The 19,901-nt window shown below is 42.3% G+C and overlaps 1 protein-coding gene across 1 annotated transcript; it reads left to right on the top strand.

Annotated features, from left to right (window-relative positions):
• ids (iduronate 2-sulfatase) lies at nt 1-19,304 on the top strand. The gene is made up of 9 exons (XM_067997305.1): nt 1-245; nt 2,920-3,056; nt 4,851-5,028; nt 7,500-7,588; nt 9,659-9,859; nt 13,823-13,993; nt 14,328-14,454; nt 15,315-15,488; nt 18,574-19,304. The coding sequence occupies exons 1-9, from the start codon at nt 131-133 to the stop codon at nt 19,035-19,037; spliced, it is 1,656 nt and encodes a 551-aa protein (XP_067853406.1). The 5' UTR covers nt 1-130; the 3' UTR covers nt 19,038-19,304.
• The last annotated feature ends 597 nt before the right edge of the window (nt 19,305-19,901 follow it).

A 19,901-nucleotide genomic window follows, 5' to 3' on the forward strand; every position in this document is an offset into this window, starting at 1 on the left:
TGGTCACATGAGTTGTGCATCAGCTGGAAGTTTGTCGATAATGTGTTTTTGGAATGACCTGAATTGCTGCAAGTGAGGAGTCTGCCGTCGACATTGTGATTTCTGGCTCTCGTTTTGCAACTTTTCGGGAATGAATCGCAAGTGGAAATCGGAAGAAAGGCTGATGCTGGTGGCCGCGTTGACCTGTTGCATTGGTTTCGGGCAGCTCGATCCCACTGCAGCCCAAGATTTTATGCGGAAGAGAGGTATGGAGAGGTGGTGAGAGGCTTTTCGAGGAGAGTACTAGCGGGTCTTTCAGGAGCTGCCGTATTGGCGTGACCTGGAATCAAAGGTCCGCCCGCATATAATGAGTTTGAGGGCACAGGAGGGGCAGTTCTGGGATTTGAAAGATGGGAGGGAGAGGATGGGCTGTAAAGTGCATGGGGAAACACGCCTCCTAACCTGGGGTTGCCAACCCTCCAGGGTTGCCCTGGAGTCTCCAGGAGTGAAAGGTTAATCTCCTGGACGATGCTGCTAGCAACCCAGGAGAAAAATCGAAGAGGTGTTAAAAAAGAATTGTGTTTTACTCATTCTCTTTTGAACACTTTCGTTTATTAGTTATTAAAATATTGGAGATGGGGGGTGGGTGGAGAGATAGTTTGACTGGGTGGGGTTGTTAAAGGTGGGATGTCATGTGATGAAACCTTCAAGGACTATGTCCAGCCAGTGTTGGTAACTCTATTCTAACCCCTTCACACAAGTAGTTTGCCCTATGATTTGGGAGTAAGATTTCTGTCATGCAAATTGTGAGAGCACCAGTGTTTTGCTGCAATAATGACCTGTTAACAAAATCACATTCTGGTGTTTCAAAGTTGTGTGTTCCTGCAGTTTAATTTGGTAAGCTATTAGTTATAGAGAATAAGGAATTTTAATATTATTTCAGTTCATCCCCTCTTCTCTCTGTTTTAACCCAAGCCCTGCCTTTACCAGCCCCAAGTGAATCTGATGCAAAAAAAATGGCATTTGGGCCTTTCTATTTGCTTCCAAGAGTTTGGATCAAAGAACTGGTTACGTACTCTACTGTTCTGTATTACATGGACAAATATAGTTGTGTGTTTTAAGAATAAGGTCTGGACTGATTGGGTGTAGCTCATCTTCATTCATGAGCCTAGACAGTGAGTGTTGTTGACAGTTTGACTGGGTGGAAGGAAGGGAGAGAGAGAGAGAGAGAGAGAGGCTGAATCACAACTGTGGTTGGTCCTGTACTCAATATCGATACATTTGTAACGGGGGTTACTAAATAATCCGGAATGGGGACCATGGTTGACATCCTCTCCCCACCCCCAACTTTCTAGCCTGATGGGACTAAAACTTGTTGATTTCATTGACTGTCCATTGGTCACCACCAGCTAACCCAGCTCAGAGCAGGGAAGAAAATAATGGTCCCTTTATTGAGAAAGACTTAAAACAAATTCTGCTTCTCTGTCTTACGTAGGGACCTTGGGGTAAAAATTCTACCTCACAAAATTCTACACTGCCTATTATTTTCTATCTATTAAAAGGTACTGACAAAAAAAATCCTCTGCATTAAGAAAACCATCTTGGGACAGATGACCCTTAACTACAATTCAGCTGACTCAGGAGAGTTTCATGTATTGTTTATTCTTCTTCTGCTACAGAGAAAACTCTTTTTTTTTTAGGATACTGTAAATCCAAAGCCAATCTTTAATTCACGTTATGTTGTCTATCTAAAGTCACATAAAAAAATATAGAACACAGAATGTTTCCCTATTTGACAGACGGTAAAGCTCTGTTTCTGCCGCACTATAATTTTTCCACAACTTGGGGAGCAGCAGAGTTGAAGAGGATGCAACAAAATAAGAAACTTGGGCAAATCTTGAAAAGGAAAAATTTGCAGGGAAGCTTTCAAAGAGCCGGCACAGGCACAATGGGCCGAATGGCCTCCTGTGCTGTGTGATTCTATGAAATCCATTGCTGTATTAACTTTTGATAGTCTAAAATTTCACGCTGTGGAGATGTTATCAACTCTACGCGGTTGGGTTGGGATAACAACATTTGTGACCACGCCTTTACACCAAAGTGGCTTTTTGATAGTTTTCTCCACTTACAATCATAGAAAGGTTACAGCACAGAAGGAGGCCATTGAGTCCGTGCAGGCTCTATGCAAGAGCAATCCAGCTAGTCCAACTCCCCGCCCTATTCCCGTGGCCCTGCAAGTTTTTTCCTTTCACGTGCTTATCCAGTTCCCTTTTGAAAGCCACAATTGAATCTGCCTCCACCACTTGGGTATTAAACTCTATGTATGATTTGCTGGTCAGTAAAGGAAGTGATCCAAAGTCAAGTGTGCAAACATCTCACCGAAAGCAGTATATGAGAGAGAAATATAAAGAAAAAAAGGATCCTTTTCTTTTTCATATCTCATAAATCATTTTATCTTTGATAATTGGTATTGTGTCTGAATGTGTTCACTTCTCATAACAACCAGTAGCAGCAACCAATTGTGATATTGTTATAAGCACTATGCAGGTTCAATATCAACTCATTGTTCAAGATAATTACAGATTATGTTCCAGTCCTGTCTAGGATACCTTGAAAAATTCTATGTGGGTTAATGCACCTTGTGTATTGATTGCCAAATGTTATTGACACACTGAAGGTGAAATTGATCCTCTGTAGTATCGCTAAATGGGCAATAGCGACATCAATGGGAAAGAAAACCGGGCGCAATGTAAAACCGGCTGCCGATTCGCTAACGCCTGTTTTGCTGAAGGCCAATTTCACCCCCCCCCCCCACTATTCAAAAATGTTCAACGATTGTTGCAACTGATCTAACCAAACTGGCATTGTTAGAAAATCATGCAAAGTTAGAACAAGTAACATTAAATTACTAATATCTATATCATTTTTTTTTGCCATCAGAGAGCTTGAATGTACTCTTCATTATTGCTGATGATCTGCGCACTAGTCTGGGATGCTATGGTGATCCGATAGTGAAATCGCCAAACATTGATCAGCTTGCCTCCAAGAGTGTTGTTTTCAAAAATGCATTCGCCCAAGTAAGTTGAACAATCACTGTGGGTAAAAATGAAACACTGTGTAGCTTGTGTTGGCATTGTACTAGTATAATCAACGATAAAAATGATTACATGACATAATATGTAAGAGATGTCCTTTGTCTTAGTTAGCCTAATCAGGCCAATTCAACTCGTACTTACTAGATTACCTCTTTTTCCACTTACCTTATTCATACAGCACAGAAGGAGGCCATTCGGCCCATTGTCTGTGCCAGCTCTTGAAAGAGCTATCCAATTAGTCCCACAGCCCTGCGAATTTTTCCGTTTGAAGTATATATCTAATTCCCTTTTGAAAGTTACTATTGAATCTGCTTCCACCGCCCTCTCAGGTAGTGCATTCCAGATCATCATAACTCGCTGCGGAAAAAAGTTTCTCCTCAACTCCTTTTTCCCCCCCCCCCCACCCAGTTCTTTTGCAAAAAAATGGGAGTAGATTCCCTCACCCTGCTTAAAGTTGCAATATTTACTATTCGTTTATCTGTTAGCTGAAAAACCTTAATCTGGTGTAGCAGTTATGCATTGTTGCAATATTTGATTTCAGAATATAATTCCAAATCCTCTCCCCTCAGGTTCTGTACTGGTAGAGGCTTTCAAGCTATATACGTGTTTGCTGTTGGATGTTTCTATATGCATTACCCTACATTTATCCACATTAGATCGCTTGTTTCATGCGTAAGCCCATCTAATTAATGGTCCAAGTCTATCCGATGGTAATGTATATCCTTTCTATTCATTGCTTGCCCACATATCAATCAGGAGTGAGAACCCTGGTCAATTTTCCCATCCCTAACCTGCGGATGGTGAGGCAAGTTCTACATTGTCAGCCATGGCTCAGCGGTACCACACTCGCCTCTAGAGTCAGAAGGTTGTGCGTTCAAGTCCCACTCCAGAGACTTGAGCACAAAATCCAGGCTGACACCCTAGTGCAATACTGAGGGAGTGCTGAACCGTCGGAGGTGCTGTCTTTCGGATGAGACGTTAAACCGAGGTCCCATCTGCCTTCTCAGGTAGGCATAAAGACCCCACGGCACTACCTCGAAGAAGAGCAGGGGGGTTCTTCTTGCGGTCCTGGCCAATATTTAATCCCTCAACCAACAACTAAAACAGATTATGTGGTCATTATCTCATTGCTGTTTGTGGGTCCATGCCACATACAAATTGGCTGCTGCATTTCCTACATTGCTGCACTGACTACACTGCAAAAGTGCTTCATTGGCTGTAAAGTGCTCCAGGACACCCTAAGGTTATGAAAGGCACTACATAAATGTAAGTCTTTTCTTACCCGAGTTGAGATCAGCACAGACCAAACCTGGGAAAAGCTGGGTGGAGGTTTGTGAGATATTTTTGTGCCAGTCGCTTGTTGGTTTTGAGCCTCAGGCTTCCCTATGTAATGAACCTCCTGCTGTAGGTTCTGCGCACATGTTGCTGTTCTAAAGTGTGGCCTCATTCGATACCCGATGCCACTACCTCTCCCCTATAAGGTGCTACTGCAGGCCCATCACATTCGGCCGTCCTGTCCCGTCCCCCCAGATCACGAGCTGCCTATCGGGGACCACATTTCACACTGCCAGCCCACCTACCACGTTGTAATGAGGATCCAGGACCAAAATCGATCGGATCACACACCGAAGACTCCGGGCGTATGCCCAAACAATGCTCAAAATAGAACCGCCCCCTCCGCTGTTTGAAAAGGGGTTGTATTGAAAACTAGACTTAATGTTTTATTTGGTGTGAAATTTTAGGAAGCAAAGTAACACTTCTTTAATTTTGTGGCAGCAAGCTTTATGTGGGCCCAGCAGGACATCACTTTTAACCAGCCGTAGGCCTGACACCACTCGGCTCTATGATCACAATTCCTACTGGAGGGCGCATGCTGGGAACTACACAACACTTCCTCAGTATTTGAAGATGAATGGCTACTTGACCATGTCAGTGGGAAAAGTCTTTCATCCAGGTAAGATCTCCGCTTCTTTGTAGCATAGGAACCTAGGAACAGGAGTAGGCCACTCAGCTCCTTGAACCTGTTCAGTTGGATCATGGCTGATCTGTATCTTAACTCCATTTATTCGCTTTGGTTCCGTATCCCTTAATAATGTTGCCTGACAAAAATCTACCAATCTCCGTCTTGAAATTTTCAATTGACTCCCAGCCTCAACAGCATTTTTTTGGGGGGGGGACGTTCCAGATTTCCACTACCCCTAAAGAAGTGCTTCCTGACATCACCCCTGAATGGCCTGGCTCTAATTTTAAGGTTTAGCCCCCTTGTTCTGGACTCCCCCCACCAGAGGAAATAGTTTCTCTCTCTCTACCCTATCAACTCCTTTAATCATCTTAAACACCTCAATTAGATCACCCCTTAACCTCCGATAGTCAAGGGAATACAAGCCTAGTTTATGCAACCTGTCCTCATAATTTAACCCTTTTAGCACCAGTATAATTCAGGTATATCTGCGCTGCGCCCTCTCCAAGGCCAATATATGCTTCCTGAGGTGCGATGCCCAGAACTGAACGTAGTACTTGAAATGCGACTATAGGCTACAAAACATTTTAAAATGGGTGTTAATCTTCTGGCGGACCTGGCCCCTCTGTGCTGTGGACGGGTAACACTGAGACGTCGCATTCTGCTTCCCACTCGTCAGGCGGCGAAGAATCTCGAGGTGGGCGGGGGAATCGTGAATTTGTGTTTTGAGTTATTTTCTGCCTTAATGCTAACCAGAAGTAAATAAATGGCTGAAGGTGATCTTAGCTGTGACATTGCAGAAGATGTTGCCATTCTGCTGCATTCATTAAGAGTGGACGGGTGGCTTAAGGCAAAGGAGTTGTTGTTTGTTTTAAGCTGTTAGTGTGCGATGAGGTTGGAGTGATGCTATACAACTTGCAGATCGCTGTAGTTTTTGCTTTTGGGGATCCAGTCTGTGAATGTTCCCTTAATCTTGGCAATTAAAATGTTGGCATCGTTGAATTCAAATTTGGAGCACAATTTGTCATTTTTTTTTATCCCTCATCCAGGTGAGAGGTGTCAGCTGTGACTCAGCACACTCACCTCCTGAGTCAGAAGGTTGTGAGTTCAAGTCCCACTCGAGACTTGAGCACGCAATCTAGGCTGACACTCGAGTGCAGTACTGAGGGAGTGCTGAGCTGTTGGAGGTGCCGACTTGCGATGAGACGTTAAACCGAGGCCTCGACTGCGTTCTCGGGGGGGAGGGGGGGGGGGGGGAAAGTAAAAGATCCCGTGGCAATATTTCAAAGGAGAGCAGGAGAGTTCTCTCCTCTCTGCACTAGCTGTAGTGAAATTGTAAGCTCGTTTATAAAGAACTTATTTAAGATTCAAGATTTCACTGCATCTCGTGCACAGAGCAAATCTTCTTCCAGCACAGTCACATTCAATTAAATTCATCAAATGTCTGTGTTTCTATGTTGTCCTGCAAGCATCTGGAGACGTTAAACTGAGGCCCCGTCTGTCCTCTCAGGTGGACGTAAAAGATCTTGTGGCACTGTTTTGAAGAAGAGTTGGGGAGTTCTTCCCGGCGTCCTAACCAATATTTATCTCTCAACCAACATCATTTTTTTTTAAAAAAAGGATGATCTGGTCATTATCTCATTGCTCTTCATGGGATCTGGCTCTGCACAAATTAGCTGCCTCGTTTCCTATATTACAACAGTGACTACGCTTTAAAAGTACTTCATTGGTTGTAAAGCGCTTTGGGATGCCCTGAGGTTGTGAAAGGCGCTATATAAATTCAATTTCTTTTCTTTCTTTTTCTTTCTCCCTCTTTCTTTCTGTTTCTTTCCTTCCTCCCTGCCTCGTTACAGTACACTCCCATCGAGTGTGACCTCAAAAGGATTTGCTCAGTTGATTGACTGTCCGCTTCTATAGTTCAGGGCAGCAAATCAAATCTAATCTCCTTTCTACAAGGCCACTGAGCACTTTCTGAAGACCATGTCCAAGCAATTCTTGTGTTTGGGGAGGGGTCGGAATTTGTGGCGGGACCAGGATGTTCCATCATATATTTATTTGTTCAATATGTGTGTGTGTGTATATACACATACTGAACAAATTAGTAGGTTATGCCAATAGGGCCAAACGAAGTAGGGTTGGACGAGCCTTGTTTGGAGCATAAACATCCAGCACAGATCATTTGGGATGAATGGCCTGTTTCTGTGCTGCAAATTCTATGTCCTAGCAATCTTTGTAAAGTCGGTTGTGCTAACATTCTCATTATCTGTGAATAACAGAATGAAGTAACTAATTGCAATACAATGATTTGTCTTTGCTTACAGTACCAGAGATGTGGCACAAAAGACTAACGTCTGGCTTCTTTTCCTCTCAAAACTTTTGTACCTTTTTTATGTTTCATTTCAAGATATACTTCAGTGCATGATCTACAGTATTAAAAATTAACTGAAATGCCTCTCATCTTTCAGGGATTGTGTCCAATCATACAGATGATTATCCTTACAGCTGGTCCATTCCTCCATTTCATCCTTCAACGCAGAAATATAAAAATGCCAAGGTAAGGCTTAAATGTTTTTTTTAAAAAAGATTGTTCTCTGGATGTGGGCGACACTGACAGTGTTTGCTCTGAGGGCATTGAGTCAACCACATAGTTTGGACTGGAGTCACGTGTGTGCCAAGGCTTCTTTGGCAGCACATCCCAAACCCGAGACCTCTGCCACCTTGAAGGACAATGACAGCAGGTGCATGAGAACACGCATCGCCTCCAGGTCACACACCATCCTGACTTGGACGTATATCGGCCGTTCCTTCATTGTCGCTGGGTCAAAAACCTAAACTCCTTACCTAAAGGCGCTGTAGGAGCACCTCCACCACATGGACTGCAGAGGTTCAAGAAGGCAGCCCAACACCATCTTCTCAAAGGCAACCAGGGATGGAGCGGGCAATAAATGCCAGCCTTGCCAGCGATGCCCGCATTTAAAGGATGAATTTTTTTTAAAAGACTGTGGAGGGGCAGCAGGTTCCGTTCTCTGAAGAACACTAATGAGCCAGTTTGGTTTTTACAATATTTCAGTCACTTTCATGGTCATTTTACTGGTGCTAATCCACAAATCATCAGATTTATTGAATTCAATTTCACAACTTGCCAGGGTGAACACGTGAACTCTGGGTTGCTGGTCCAGCACTATAACCATTACACTACTGCATACATTCAACGCAGTGTACAATAATAACTATATGTTCATAGCTTGGGCAATTTAAACTCTTATTAATGATTTAAGGTGAACAAATCAGTTGTGCAATGTGCACATCACCTAGTTCTAATTAGGGGAGAAATCTGTGCATTTGGAGTCAAGGTTGCAAATTGCTAGATTGTCCCGTCTGTGGAGCACCTAGGGTAGAGAATATAGGGGCAGGTTTCTTAGTTTGGAGCAAAGTATCCCCTGCCCCAGGGATGGATGCTCCATCTTTAGTGACTGCTCTGTTAAATTCTCAAAACGAAAGAAGGAACTAACAAAGTTGTGTTTCAGGGATTGAGAACATTGATCTGTAAAACTCAAAGATTATGCATTCTCTTAGTTTGGGGTGGGGGGATGTTAATTTACTTGCTCCTCTCATTCTTTACAAGCCCAGGTGATAGGCCCTAACTGAGGAAGTCTGGTTCTTGGATCTGTTAGAGCAGAGCGCTGACAATTCCTCTTGTCTTCACAGACCATGATGTGGAGATGCCGGTGATGGACTGGGGTTGACAATTGTAAACAATTTTACAACACCAAGTTATAGTCCAGCAATTTTATTTTAAATTCACAAGCTTTCGGAGGCTTCCTCCTTCGTCAGGTGAACGATGTGAAAATGAAATCCTCGAAAAAAAATTTTTTTCGAGGATTTCATTTTCACATCGTTCACCTGACGAAGGAGGAAGCCTCCGAAAGCTTGTGAATTTAAAATAAAATTGCTGGACTATAACTTGGTGTTGTAAAATTCTTCACAGACCAGGCCTTGTGTCTCAAATGGTAGATTTGGCACCGATGCATTAGCTTAGTCTTCACCTGTTGGTAATGCGCAATCTTTTGCTTGCCAGAAGTAAGTGCATATGCCTTGGGATGGACTTTTTCCATCTCTCGTCTCCATCTCTGAGGGAACCGTGCCTCAGTTACTTTCAATTCAGCCAACTAAGGGTTCACGTGGATCTAGTGTAAGCTGTGGGTAGCACTCTCGCCTCTGAGTCAGAAGGTTGAAAAGCATGTCATGTAAAATGGGAGAGATTACTTTCCTGCTGTTGGCGTTATCATTCTCTCCACTTCTTTGCTTGTACAGGCAGTCTGTGTTCAAACATGGCTACGTTTGAGTATCACTAACCACATAACAAGAATGCATGAGTCTGTGACCAGATTTAATTTACTGTAAGGACCAGAAACTTTGTCCTGTTCAGGTTGTTCCTTAGTCAGCTGAAGAATTCAAAGCTGATATAACTGTCTGTGGTACTTTTTAATACAAAAATAAGCATTGTTGCACTGACAGTTTAACATTGGAAGTTCTGCAAGTAATGTGTATGATAACAGCCCATTCAAAATATAAATACTGGCACTCAGAGAGAACTTGATTAACTGGCTTTTTCTTCAGTTAGGTCTGCAAAGGACCAGAGGGTAAAAGACATGCTAACTTGGTTTGCCCAGTGGATGTTGAGGAAATGCCAGAACACACGCTGCCTGATATACAGAGCACCGAAGAGGCAATTTGGTTACTGAAGAGCATGAAAAGCGTGGAAAGCCCTTTCTTTTTGGCTGTTGGTTACCATAAACCACACATTCCGTTGAAATATCCTCAGGTAACAACCGAAGAGTATGATGCAGTCTTTGGGAGCTGTATGTTATATTGTGTGTGCGCGTAAGCTTAGCACAACACAAATATTGTAGAGGTTGCTGTATAAATATTAAGCATACGCTTGTTATATTATCACAGATTTAAATATCCTGTGGGTAGAAAGAAATAACTTGCATTTATATATTACCTTTCACGACCTCTGGATGTCCCAAAGCGCTATACAGCCAGTAAGATACTTTTGAAGTGTAGTCGCTGTTGTAATAGGAACAGGAGTAGGCCATTCAGCCCCTCGTGCCTGCTCTGCCATTTGATAAGATCATGGCTGATCTGTAATCTAACTCCATATACCTGCCTTTGGCCCATATCCCTTAATACCTTTGGTTGCCAAAAAGCTATCTATCTCAGATTTAAATTTAGCAATTGAGCTAGTATCAATTGCCGTTTGCGGAAGAGAGTTCCAAACTTCTACCACCCTTTTGTGTGTAGAAATGTTTTCTAATCTCACTCCTGAAAGGTCTGGCTCTAATTTTTAGACGGTGCCCCCTACTCCTAAAATCCCCAACCAGCGGAAATAGTTTCTCTCTATCCACCCTATCCGTTCCCCTTAATATCTGATAAACTTTGATCAGATCACCCCTTAACCTTCTAAACTCCAGAGAATACAACCCCAATTTGTGTAATCTCTCCTCGTATCTTAACCCTTGAAGTCTGGGTATCATTCTAATAAACCTACGCTGCACTCCCTCCAAGGCCAATATGTCCTTCCGAAGGTGCGGTGCCCAGAACTGCTCACAGTACTCCAGGTGCGGTCTAACCAGGGTTTTGTATAGCTGCAGCATAACTTCTGCCCCCTTGTACTCTAGTCCTCTAGATATAAAGACCAGCATTCCATTAGCCTTATTGATTATTTTCTGCACCTGTTCATGACACTTCAATGATCTATGTACCTGCACCCCTAAGTCCCTTTGGACATCCACAGTTTTTAACTTTTTACCATTTAGAAATTAACCTGTTCTATCCTTTTTTGATCCAAAGTGGATGACCTCACATTTGTCTACATTGAATTCCATTTGTCACAGTTTTGCCCATTCACCTAATCTATCAATATCCCTTTGTAATTTTATGTTTTCATCTACACTGCTTACAATGCCACCAATCTTTGTGTCATCGGCAAACTTAGATATGAGACTTTCTATGCCTTCATCTAAGTCGTTAATAAATATTGTGAATAATTGAGGCCCCAAGACAGATCCCTGCGGGACTCCACTAGTCATATCCTGCCAATGTGAATACTTACCCATTATCCCTACTCTCTGCCGCCTTTCGCTCAGCCAACTTCCTAACCAAGTCTGTACTTCTCCCTCGATTCCATGGGCTTCTATCTTAGCTATCAGTCTCTTATGTGGGACCTTATCAAATGCCTTCTGGAAGTCCATATAAATAACATCCATTGACATTCCCCTGTCCACTACTTTAGTCACCTCTACAAAAAATTCAATCAGGTTTGTCAGGCACGACCTACCTTTCACAAATCCATGCTGGCTCTCCCTGATTAACTGAAAATTCTCGAGGTGTTCAGTCACCCTATCCTTAATTATAGACTCCAGCATTTTCCCCACAACAGATGTTAGGCTAACTGGTCTATAATTCCCCGGTTTCCCTCTCTCTCTCCTTTCTTAAAAAGCGGAGTGACGTGCAATTTTCCAATCTAGAGAGACAGTTCCTGAATCTAGAGAACTTTGAAAGATTATAGTTAGGGCATCTGCAATCTGCTCACCTACTTCCTTTAAAGCCCTGGGATGGAAACCATTTGGTCCTGGGGATTTGTCACTCTTTAGTTCTATTATTTGCTTCATTACTGTTGCTTTACTTATGTTAATTTTATCGAGTCCCTGTCCGCGATTCAATATTAGTTTTCTTGGGATTTCCGGCATGCTATCCTCTTTTTCTACTGTAAATACCGACGCAAAGTAATTATTCAACATGTCCACCATTTCCCCATTGTCAATGACAATATCCCCATTTTCAGTTTTTAAGGGGCCAACACTGCTCCTGACCACCCTCTTTTTCCTAATATAACTATAAAAGTTCTTTGTATTGGTTTTGATATCCCTTGCGAGTTTCTTTTCATACTCTCTTTTTGTAGCTTTTACTATCTGTTTGGTGACCCTTTGTTGATCTTTGTACCTTTCCCATTCATCTGGATCTGTGCCATTTTTTGCCTTTTTGTATGCCCTTTCCTTACGTCTTATACTGTCCCTTACCTCTTTAGTTGTCCATGGCTGTTTTTATTGGCAAGTAGAGTTTTTGCCCCTCAGGGGTATAAACCGGTTCTGTATCTCGTTAAATGTTTCTTTAAACATTTCCCACTGATCATCAGTCGTTTTACCCATTAACAGATTTGCCCAGTTTACTGTGGACAGTTTCTGTCTCATCCCATTGAAGTTGGCCTTACCTAAGTCTAGAATCTTAGCAGCTGACTCACTTTTTCTTCCCCTTTCAAACACTACATTGAACTCGATCATGTTATGATCGCTATTGGATAGATGTTCTCACACAGTTAAGCTGTTAACTAAATCTGGTTCATTACTCATTACTAAATCTAGCATGGCTTGCCCCCTTGTTGCCTCTAGGACATACTGCTGTGGAAAACTATCCCGGACACACTCAAGAAATTCCCTACCTTTCTGACAGTTGCTAGTCTGCTTTCCCCAATCTATGTGAAGGTTAAAATCCCCCATTAAGACCACTCTGCCTTTCTTACACGCTTGTCTAATCTCTGCATTTATACAATCTAGCACTTCAGAGCTGCTGCCAGGGCTCCTATATACAACTTCCACTATAGTCTTAGATCCCTTCCTATTTCTCAATTCAACCCATAAGGTCTCTGTTGGCTGCTTATCTCTCATTATATCCTCCTTTATCATTGAATTGATTTCATCTCTAATCACTAAGGCTACTCCTCCCCCTCTTCCATTTTCCCTATCTCTCCTGTAGACCTTATAACCCGGTATATTTAGTTCCCAATCCTGACCATCCTGCAGCCATGTCTCAGTAATAGCTATCATGTCATACCCTCCAATTTGAATTTGAACCTGTAGTTCATTTAATTTATTCCTTATACTCCGTGCATTTGTATATAGAACTTAGTTGGGCCTCACACCCTAGCCTGACCTTCAGCTTTGATGCTGGGATAATCGCCTTACGCCTTCTAGTTTTCACTTTATCTGTAGTGTCTAATTGTAAACAATTTTACAACACCAAGTTATAGTCCAGCAATTTTATTTTAAATTCACAAGCTTTCGGAGGCTTCCTTTCGGAGGTAAATGTTTACCTGACGAAGGAGGAAGCCTCCGAAAGCTTGTGAATTTAAAATAAAATTGCTGGACTATAACTTGGTGTTGTAAAATTGTTTACAATTGTCAACCCCAGTCCATCACCGGCATCTCCACATCATGTAGTGTCTAAAGTACACTTTCTTTCTGCTGCTCTACGCTTTTCCCTTTCACTTGTTCTTGAACAACTGTTTGTACTATTTGTATTGTAAATTTCCCCCGGGTCTTCTCCTCTCTTGCTGCTCTCAACTTTACTCCCTTCTGTAATGTAGGAAGCACGGCAGCCAATTTGCACATAGCAAGCTCCCACAAACGGCAATGTGATAATGACCAGATAATCTGTTTTTTGTGATGTTGGTTGAGAGATAAATGTTGGCCAGGACACTGGGGAGAACTCCCCTACTCTTCTTTGAAATACGAAGCAGATGGTGAGAGCAAATTATGGCCCATTGTTTAATGCTATAATGGATACAACTGTACATGTCTTAAAAACTATTTGAACAAGAATTGAGTCTCAGGCTGTGGGTGTACAGGAGAAGGCTTGCATCCGTAAAGGGTCAAAGAATGCTGGTATCAAGAATTTTTGTACAGCCGGTTGTGTAAATCTAAGCTGGTGATTTTATTCTGTTCAGGAATTTTTAAAATTGTATCCACACGAGGAGATCCACCTTGCACCTGATCCCGAAGTCCCGCCAAAACTACCCCCAGTGGCATATAATCCATGGGCTGATATAAGAAGGAGAGAGGACGTTCAGGCCCTAAATATAAGTTTTCCATATGGACCCATTCCTGATGACTTTCAGGTATGTGTTTAATCCGCTCATAAAGGGAGCATTCAGTTAATGAAAATACCAGGTGCTGAGCACAGCCTCCTTCATACAGAGTAAAGGAAATGGACTTCTAGCTTTTAGATATTTTTTGGCAGGGGAAAATTATGACTTGCTCCCAAGTTTCACCAGGGATTTTGAAATATTGTATGGGGCAATGTCCCCTTTATAAGCCTTGTGTCTCTATCGCCTGCTCCACTTCTTGTTGGCACAAGTCTGGAAAATGAAACCTTTTTGTTTACGTTTTAGTCTTGCATATTCAACTAATTCGGAATTTTGGCTGTGTGATTTGTGCTGTCGTATCTTCCAGGTGCTGATTCGCCAGAGTTACTTTGCTGCTGTCTCCTACATAGACACTCAGGTGGGCCAACTGCTGAATGCACTGGATGAACTGGAGCTGGCCAATAATACAGTTGTTGTGTTTACTTCTGACCATGGTAAGGAATAAAGTTGGGTCTAGTTTGGCAAATGGATATTATGTAGAACTACATCGATATTTTTAACTATATTCAATGGTTCATGTTGGGGAATTTTTGTTTGGCAGTAATGAGGAAGAACTATTGATTTTATTCACGAACCTATTGATAAACTGATAGTGATTAAATAATACTTCCTCGACGTACCTGATTCTTGCTCCACACAAACTCTGTGCTGGCCGTTTCTCACTCAGTAGTCACTGCACTAGTTGGCACTGTTGACCCCAGTGATACCAGATCAGTCAACTAGTTTGATGTGCACTAGTGACGATAATGGTAACTACGGCAACTTGCATTTATATAGTGCCTTTAACATAGAAACGCGTCGTAAGATGCTTCATAGAAGCTTAATCAGACAACTTTAATCATTGTGCAGGTAGGTAAATTGTGAACTAATAAAATTGCTAACTGTGAAGGAGCTGATGCTTAGTAAAATACATTAAGTGCTGCAATGTACAGGATTTCCTTTGAAGATTTGTGAGTTGGAACGGTAGTGTCGTGATTATGTTACTGGACCAGTAATCCAGCTAACAGAGAACGAGAACGAGTCCATCTAGAGAACGAGAGTTCAAATCCCACCATGGCAGTTTGAGAATTTGAATTCAGTTTAAAAAATCTGGAAATATAAAACAGGTATCAGTAAAAGTGACCATGAAGCTATCCGATTGTCATTAAAAACCCAACTGGTTCATTAATGTCCCCATTCCATTGGGGAATTTGCTGTTAATTCTAACATTGAACTATCTGTGCAAGAGGTTGCACATTCAGTATTTTTTAATGTTCTGGTTTTAGAATTAGACCTATTGTCTTGTATCCTCTAGGTTGGTCACTTGGAGAACATGGAGAATGGGCTAAGTACAGCAACTTCGATGTAGCCACCCGTGTCCCTTTGATATTTTATGTACCAGGAATGACTGCGGCTTTTCCTCTTCCGGGCCAAAGGATCTTTCCTTTTATTAGTCCCTTTAATAATAAAGTGGGGGAGTTGCCCACAGGTAGGTTTATAGCATTCAGTGTAAATAAGTCCATCTGAAAATTTTCAGAGGTTGGAAGGTGAAACTTGTTGCTGCTTCCAGCAGTAATGTTTGAAATGCTGCTAGCCCAACTGTACTTTAGCACTCAATATTCAAAGTACTTTGCTCAAAATATATGAGTAATGTATGCAAAAAAATCAAAACCCAGTAAAGTGTAATAAGTAAAAGATGTAATACAGTGCATAACCTAGAAACTAATCTGCATATTTATAAATTACATGATGCCTCAACCATTCTCATTTTCCTTATTTTTAACGTCTGACAAAGTAATTTTGACTAATGTGTTAAGATACCTGAATTAATTTTCTAGATGCCCCCATTCAATGATTTTTTTTCCCCCTGTGTAACCTATATAGATGTGAAGTCCTGTTAATCAATTAGTACAAGTATTCCGTGTGCTTTGACTGCCAGCATTGTGTCCTCAATGATGTCCTGTAGAGTGTATGTTTCACTGGAGTTTACCTCTGCTCCTTCAAATGGTTGACTCATTTTCATTCTTCCATGGAAGCCAAGCAACTGTGGTGACTGCACGCTAAATGTGGTGTCAAGGTGGAAGTTGTGTGGATACATATATCTCCCCAACTTGGTGAGGGGAGCCAGGATATGGGTACCTACCAGAGTTACTAATCCTCAATGCATCAGCTGTGCGTTAATTTATAACTCCCAATAAAAGAGAGACGTGTAATTAAGTAGTTCCTTTAGGACCATCTCTCGAACATTCAAAAGTGTTTTGCATACAGTGAATTACTTTCAGGTACAGTAATTGCTCCTTTGTAACCATGTGCAGAAGCCATTTTGTGCACAGCAAGATCCCACAAAACGTAGGAAGGTACATGATCAGTTAATCTCTTTTTGGTGATGATTCAGTGAGGAATATTGGCTGCGAGAACACTTTCTGCTGAGGGATGTTTTTAGTTCTGAAAAAGGCAGAAAAGATCCTGTTTAACACCCCTTCTGAGGGACGACACTGCTAAGAGTGCAGCACTCCCTCAGTACTAATACTTGGATTATGTACTCAAGTCCTCGAGTGGGGCTTGAACCCAAGACTTTGAGTTGGAGGAGAATGCTATGAGTCGAGGCCCCAAGCTGACATTGATTCCAGCTTTTAAAAAGTTGGAACACTTCCTGGTTTTGAAAAAAACAGAAGCTAGTTTCCAAAGTATGAATGCATGTGGAGTAGTCTGCTTCCTGAAGTTGAATGGATTTTGCTGAGTTTTTAAAAATCAGGTTGCATGAAGTGGAAGTGTTGTTACCAATTTTCATAAAATGCCACTGTAGGCCCCTGTAACTTGGGGTGTTCTACTGTCAAGTCCTCTGCCTCTCTCTTTCTTTCCTTCTGCTTATATTCCTCCCTAAACCTCACCACCTCTCTCTCCTTTTTAAGATGCTCCTTTAAAACCTACCTCTTTGACTAAGCTTTTGGTCACCTGTCCTAATATCTCCTTATGTGGCTGAGTATCAAATTTTTTTGTTAATACTCCTGTGAAGCGCCTTAGGATGTTTTACTACATTAAATGCGAGTTGTTGTTACATACTTTCTCTTTTTGCCACATCTGTATGTGCTTCCTTCCTATTTCTTTGTTCCCCACTTTTTTTTTCTCCCTTTCCATCTGTAAATCTCTCCTTCCCTCTGGTTTCCTCTCTTCTGTACGTCTATCTTTCTGTACCTCTCATGTTTTGCTGAAGTGAATGTGTCTTTTGACTTATTTTAAAAATGCATTTATATAGTGTCTTCCATGTAGAAAAACATCCCAAGGCACTTCACAAGAGGCGTTATCAGATATTAGGAGGGGTGATCAAAAGCTTCGTCGAAGAGATTGATTTTTAAGGAGGGCCTTAAAGTCTTAAAGGAGGAGAGGAAGGTGGTGTGGGAGGGAAATCCAGAGCATGGGGCCCAGGTGACTGAAGGCATAGCTGCCAATAGTGGAACGATGGGAGGGAGGAAGGTTACAGAGATAGTGAAGAGCAAAACCATGAAGGGCGAGCATGTGAATTTTAAATTGGATCCTGATCCTTTAATGCCTTCACTGTAGGTCAGCAAAAACGGGTGATAGGTGAGCAGGATCTGGTGCGGAGTAGGATACGGGGCAGCAGAGGTTTGGATGAACTGAAGTGTACAGAAGGTAGAGGATTGGAATAGTTGTTTCTTGAAAGTGACAAGTGCATGGAAGAGGGTTTCAGAGACAGATGAGCAGAGGCAAGGGCGGAGATGTACAATCCAACAAGAACCAACAACTTGCATCTATATAGCACCTTTGACGTACTAAAACGTCCCAAGGCACTTCACAGGAGCGATCATCAAACAACATTTGATACCGAACCACATATGGAGATATTTTTGACCAAAAGCTTGATCAAAGAGGTAGGTTTTAAGGAGCATCTTAAAGGGGAAGAGAGTGGCGGAGAGGTTTAGGGAAGGAATTTCAGAGCTTAGGGCCTAGGCAGCTGAAGGCACGGCTGCCAATAGTAGAGCGATTTTAAAATCATGGATGCTCGAGGCCAGAATTGGAGAAGTGCAGAGATCTCGGAGGGTTGTAGGGCTGGAGGAGGTTAGAGATAGGGAGGGAGGAGATATTTGTGATGGAGAGGACAGGGGATCTGAAGGTCAGCTTGGGGTCGAACAGGACGCCAAGATTGCGAACAGCCTGGTTCAGCCGGAGATGGTGGCTGGGAACGGTGATGGAATCTGTGGTGAGGGGATGGCTATAGTTTTCCCAACCTTTGACTGCAGGAAATTGCGGCTTATCTATGACCGGATACCCGACAACAAGGAGGGTGGCAGAGAGGTAGAGCTGGATGTCGTCAGCGTATGAGTGGAATCTGATGCCATGTCTGCGAATTATGTTGTTTTGGGTACGGGCTGGGATAGTTATAATAATAGACCAAAGAACCATTTCTTGTTTTTTTTGACACTTCTTGCGCAATAAGCCAGCTCCACTGATGTGTGCAAAATAATGGCGATGTCTAGTTAAAAGCCTCATTTTCCTTGGTGCATTTTCTTTTTCTTCACAAAATAAGTGACTCAAGTGTTTGAATTTTGTTACAGGGTTGACGAGGGATGTCAATGTGGAATTAGTGGGCCTCTTCCCAACACTCTGTCAACTTCTTGGGTTACCTGTCCCACCGAAGTGTCCGGAATCTTCCTTTCACGTAGAACTGTGTACCGAGGGGACAGGTATTGCCCGTTATTTAAACTCCGACCCCACGAGTTGTAACAGTGAATTGGTCGCCTACAGCCAATACCCTCGGCCTGCGGACGCACCCAAGTTGAACTCTGACCTTCCTGTCCTGAAGGACATTCGAATCATGGGATACTCTATCCGTTCTGATGAGTACAGATACACGCAATGGGTTGGTTATAACCCCTCTACTTTCAGTGCCAATCTCAGTGACATTCATGCTGGAGAACTCTATCTTTATAAAACTGACCCAGGACAGGATAACAACTTGTATAACAACGTTGAATTTGCTGCTATGGTACAAAAACTTACAGCCTTACTTAAAACCTAAGGATTTTACATTTTTTTGTGAATGAGATGCGCTGATTTTGTACTAGATTTTTGCGCAAATAGAAAAGTGACGTTATGAAGAATGTCCAAATTTTGTCTCCTGCTCTTAAAAACACAGTACTTAACTTTTTGAAGAGGTTCCGAATTTAATTCTGTCTTTGATTAGCTAATGTTTGCTGCGGTAGTGCCCACGAGTCTGTTAGAAGGGAAGAATTTGCGTTTTATGTAGTGCCCTGGCTGTCATGCAATGAATTATTTTTGAACTGCAGTCCCTGTCGTTAATTAGGCAAAAGTGATGAGTCATTTTGCAACAAGATCCCACAAACATCAAATGCGATAAACGAACAGTTAATCTGCTTTAGTTGTGTTGGTTGAGGAATAAATTGTTGGCCAGGACATGCAGAAAAGTACCCTGCTCGCATTGAAATAAGTGCCATGGGATCTTTAATGGGCAGACAAGGCCTTGGTTTAACATCTCATCCAAAAGACGGCACCTCCAGCAATGCAGCCCTCAGCACTGCACTAATTTTTCAGCTTCGAGTGTTTTAGATTGTGTACTCTGAGTGGGGTTTGGAACTGCAACCCTCTGACTGACTTAGAGGGAAGAGTGCAACCACTGAGCCAAGGTTAACACTTCGAATGCATTCAGAGTTTGTAATATCTGCTGGAATGTTGTGGACAGCGAAACCTTGATTATTTGCTTTCTTATCAACCTGAGAATTTTCACCAGAGCCATGAGACCAGCCGCCTGTGCTGTAGGGAGTGAGAACATAAGAACATAAGAAATAGGAGCAGGCCAGTCGGCCCCTCGAGCCTGCTGCGCCATTCAATAAGATCATGGCTGATCTGATCCTAACCTCAAATC

This window comes from Heptranchias perlo, chromosome 15 (assembly GCF_035084215.1).
Source record: "Heptranchias perlo isolate sHepPer1 chromosome 15, sHepPer1.hap1, whole genome shotgun sequence".
Taxonomy (NCBI): Eukaryota; Metazoa; Chordata; class Chondrichthyes; order Hexanchiformes; family Hexanchidae; genus Heptranchias; species Heptranchias perlo.

Bases quoted from the DNA above. Each gene is read 5' to 3' on its own strand.
- ids (XM_067997305.1), top strand. From the start codon at position 131: ATGAATCGCAAGTGGAAATCGGAAGAAAGGCTGATGCTGGTGGCCGCG. The intron at 246-2,919 runs GTATGGAGAGGT...TTTTGCCATCAG, and splicing joins AGATTTTATGCGGAAGAGAG to AGAGCTTGAATGTACTCTTC. The intron at 3,057-4,850 runs GTAAGTTGAACA...ATTTTGTGGCAG, and splicing joins TCAAAAATGCATTCGCCCAA to CAAGCTTTATGTGGGCCCAG.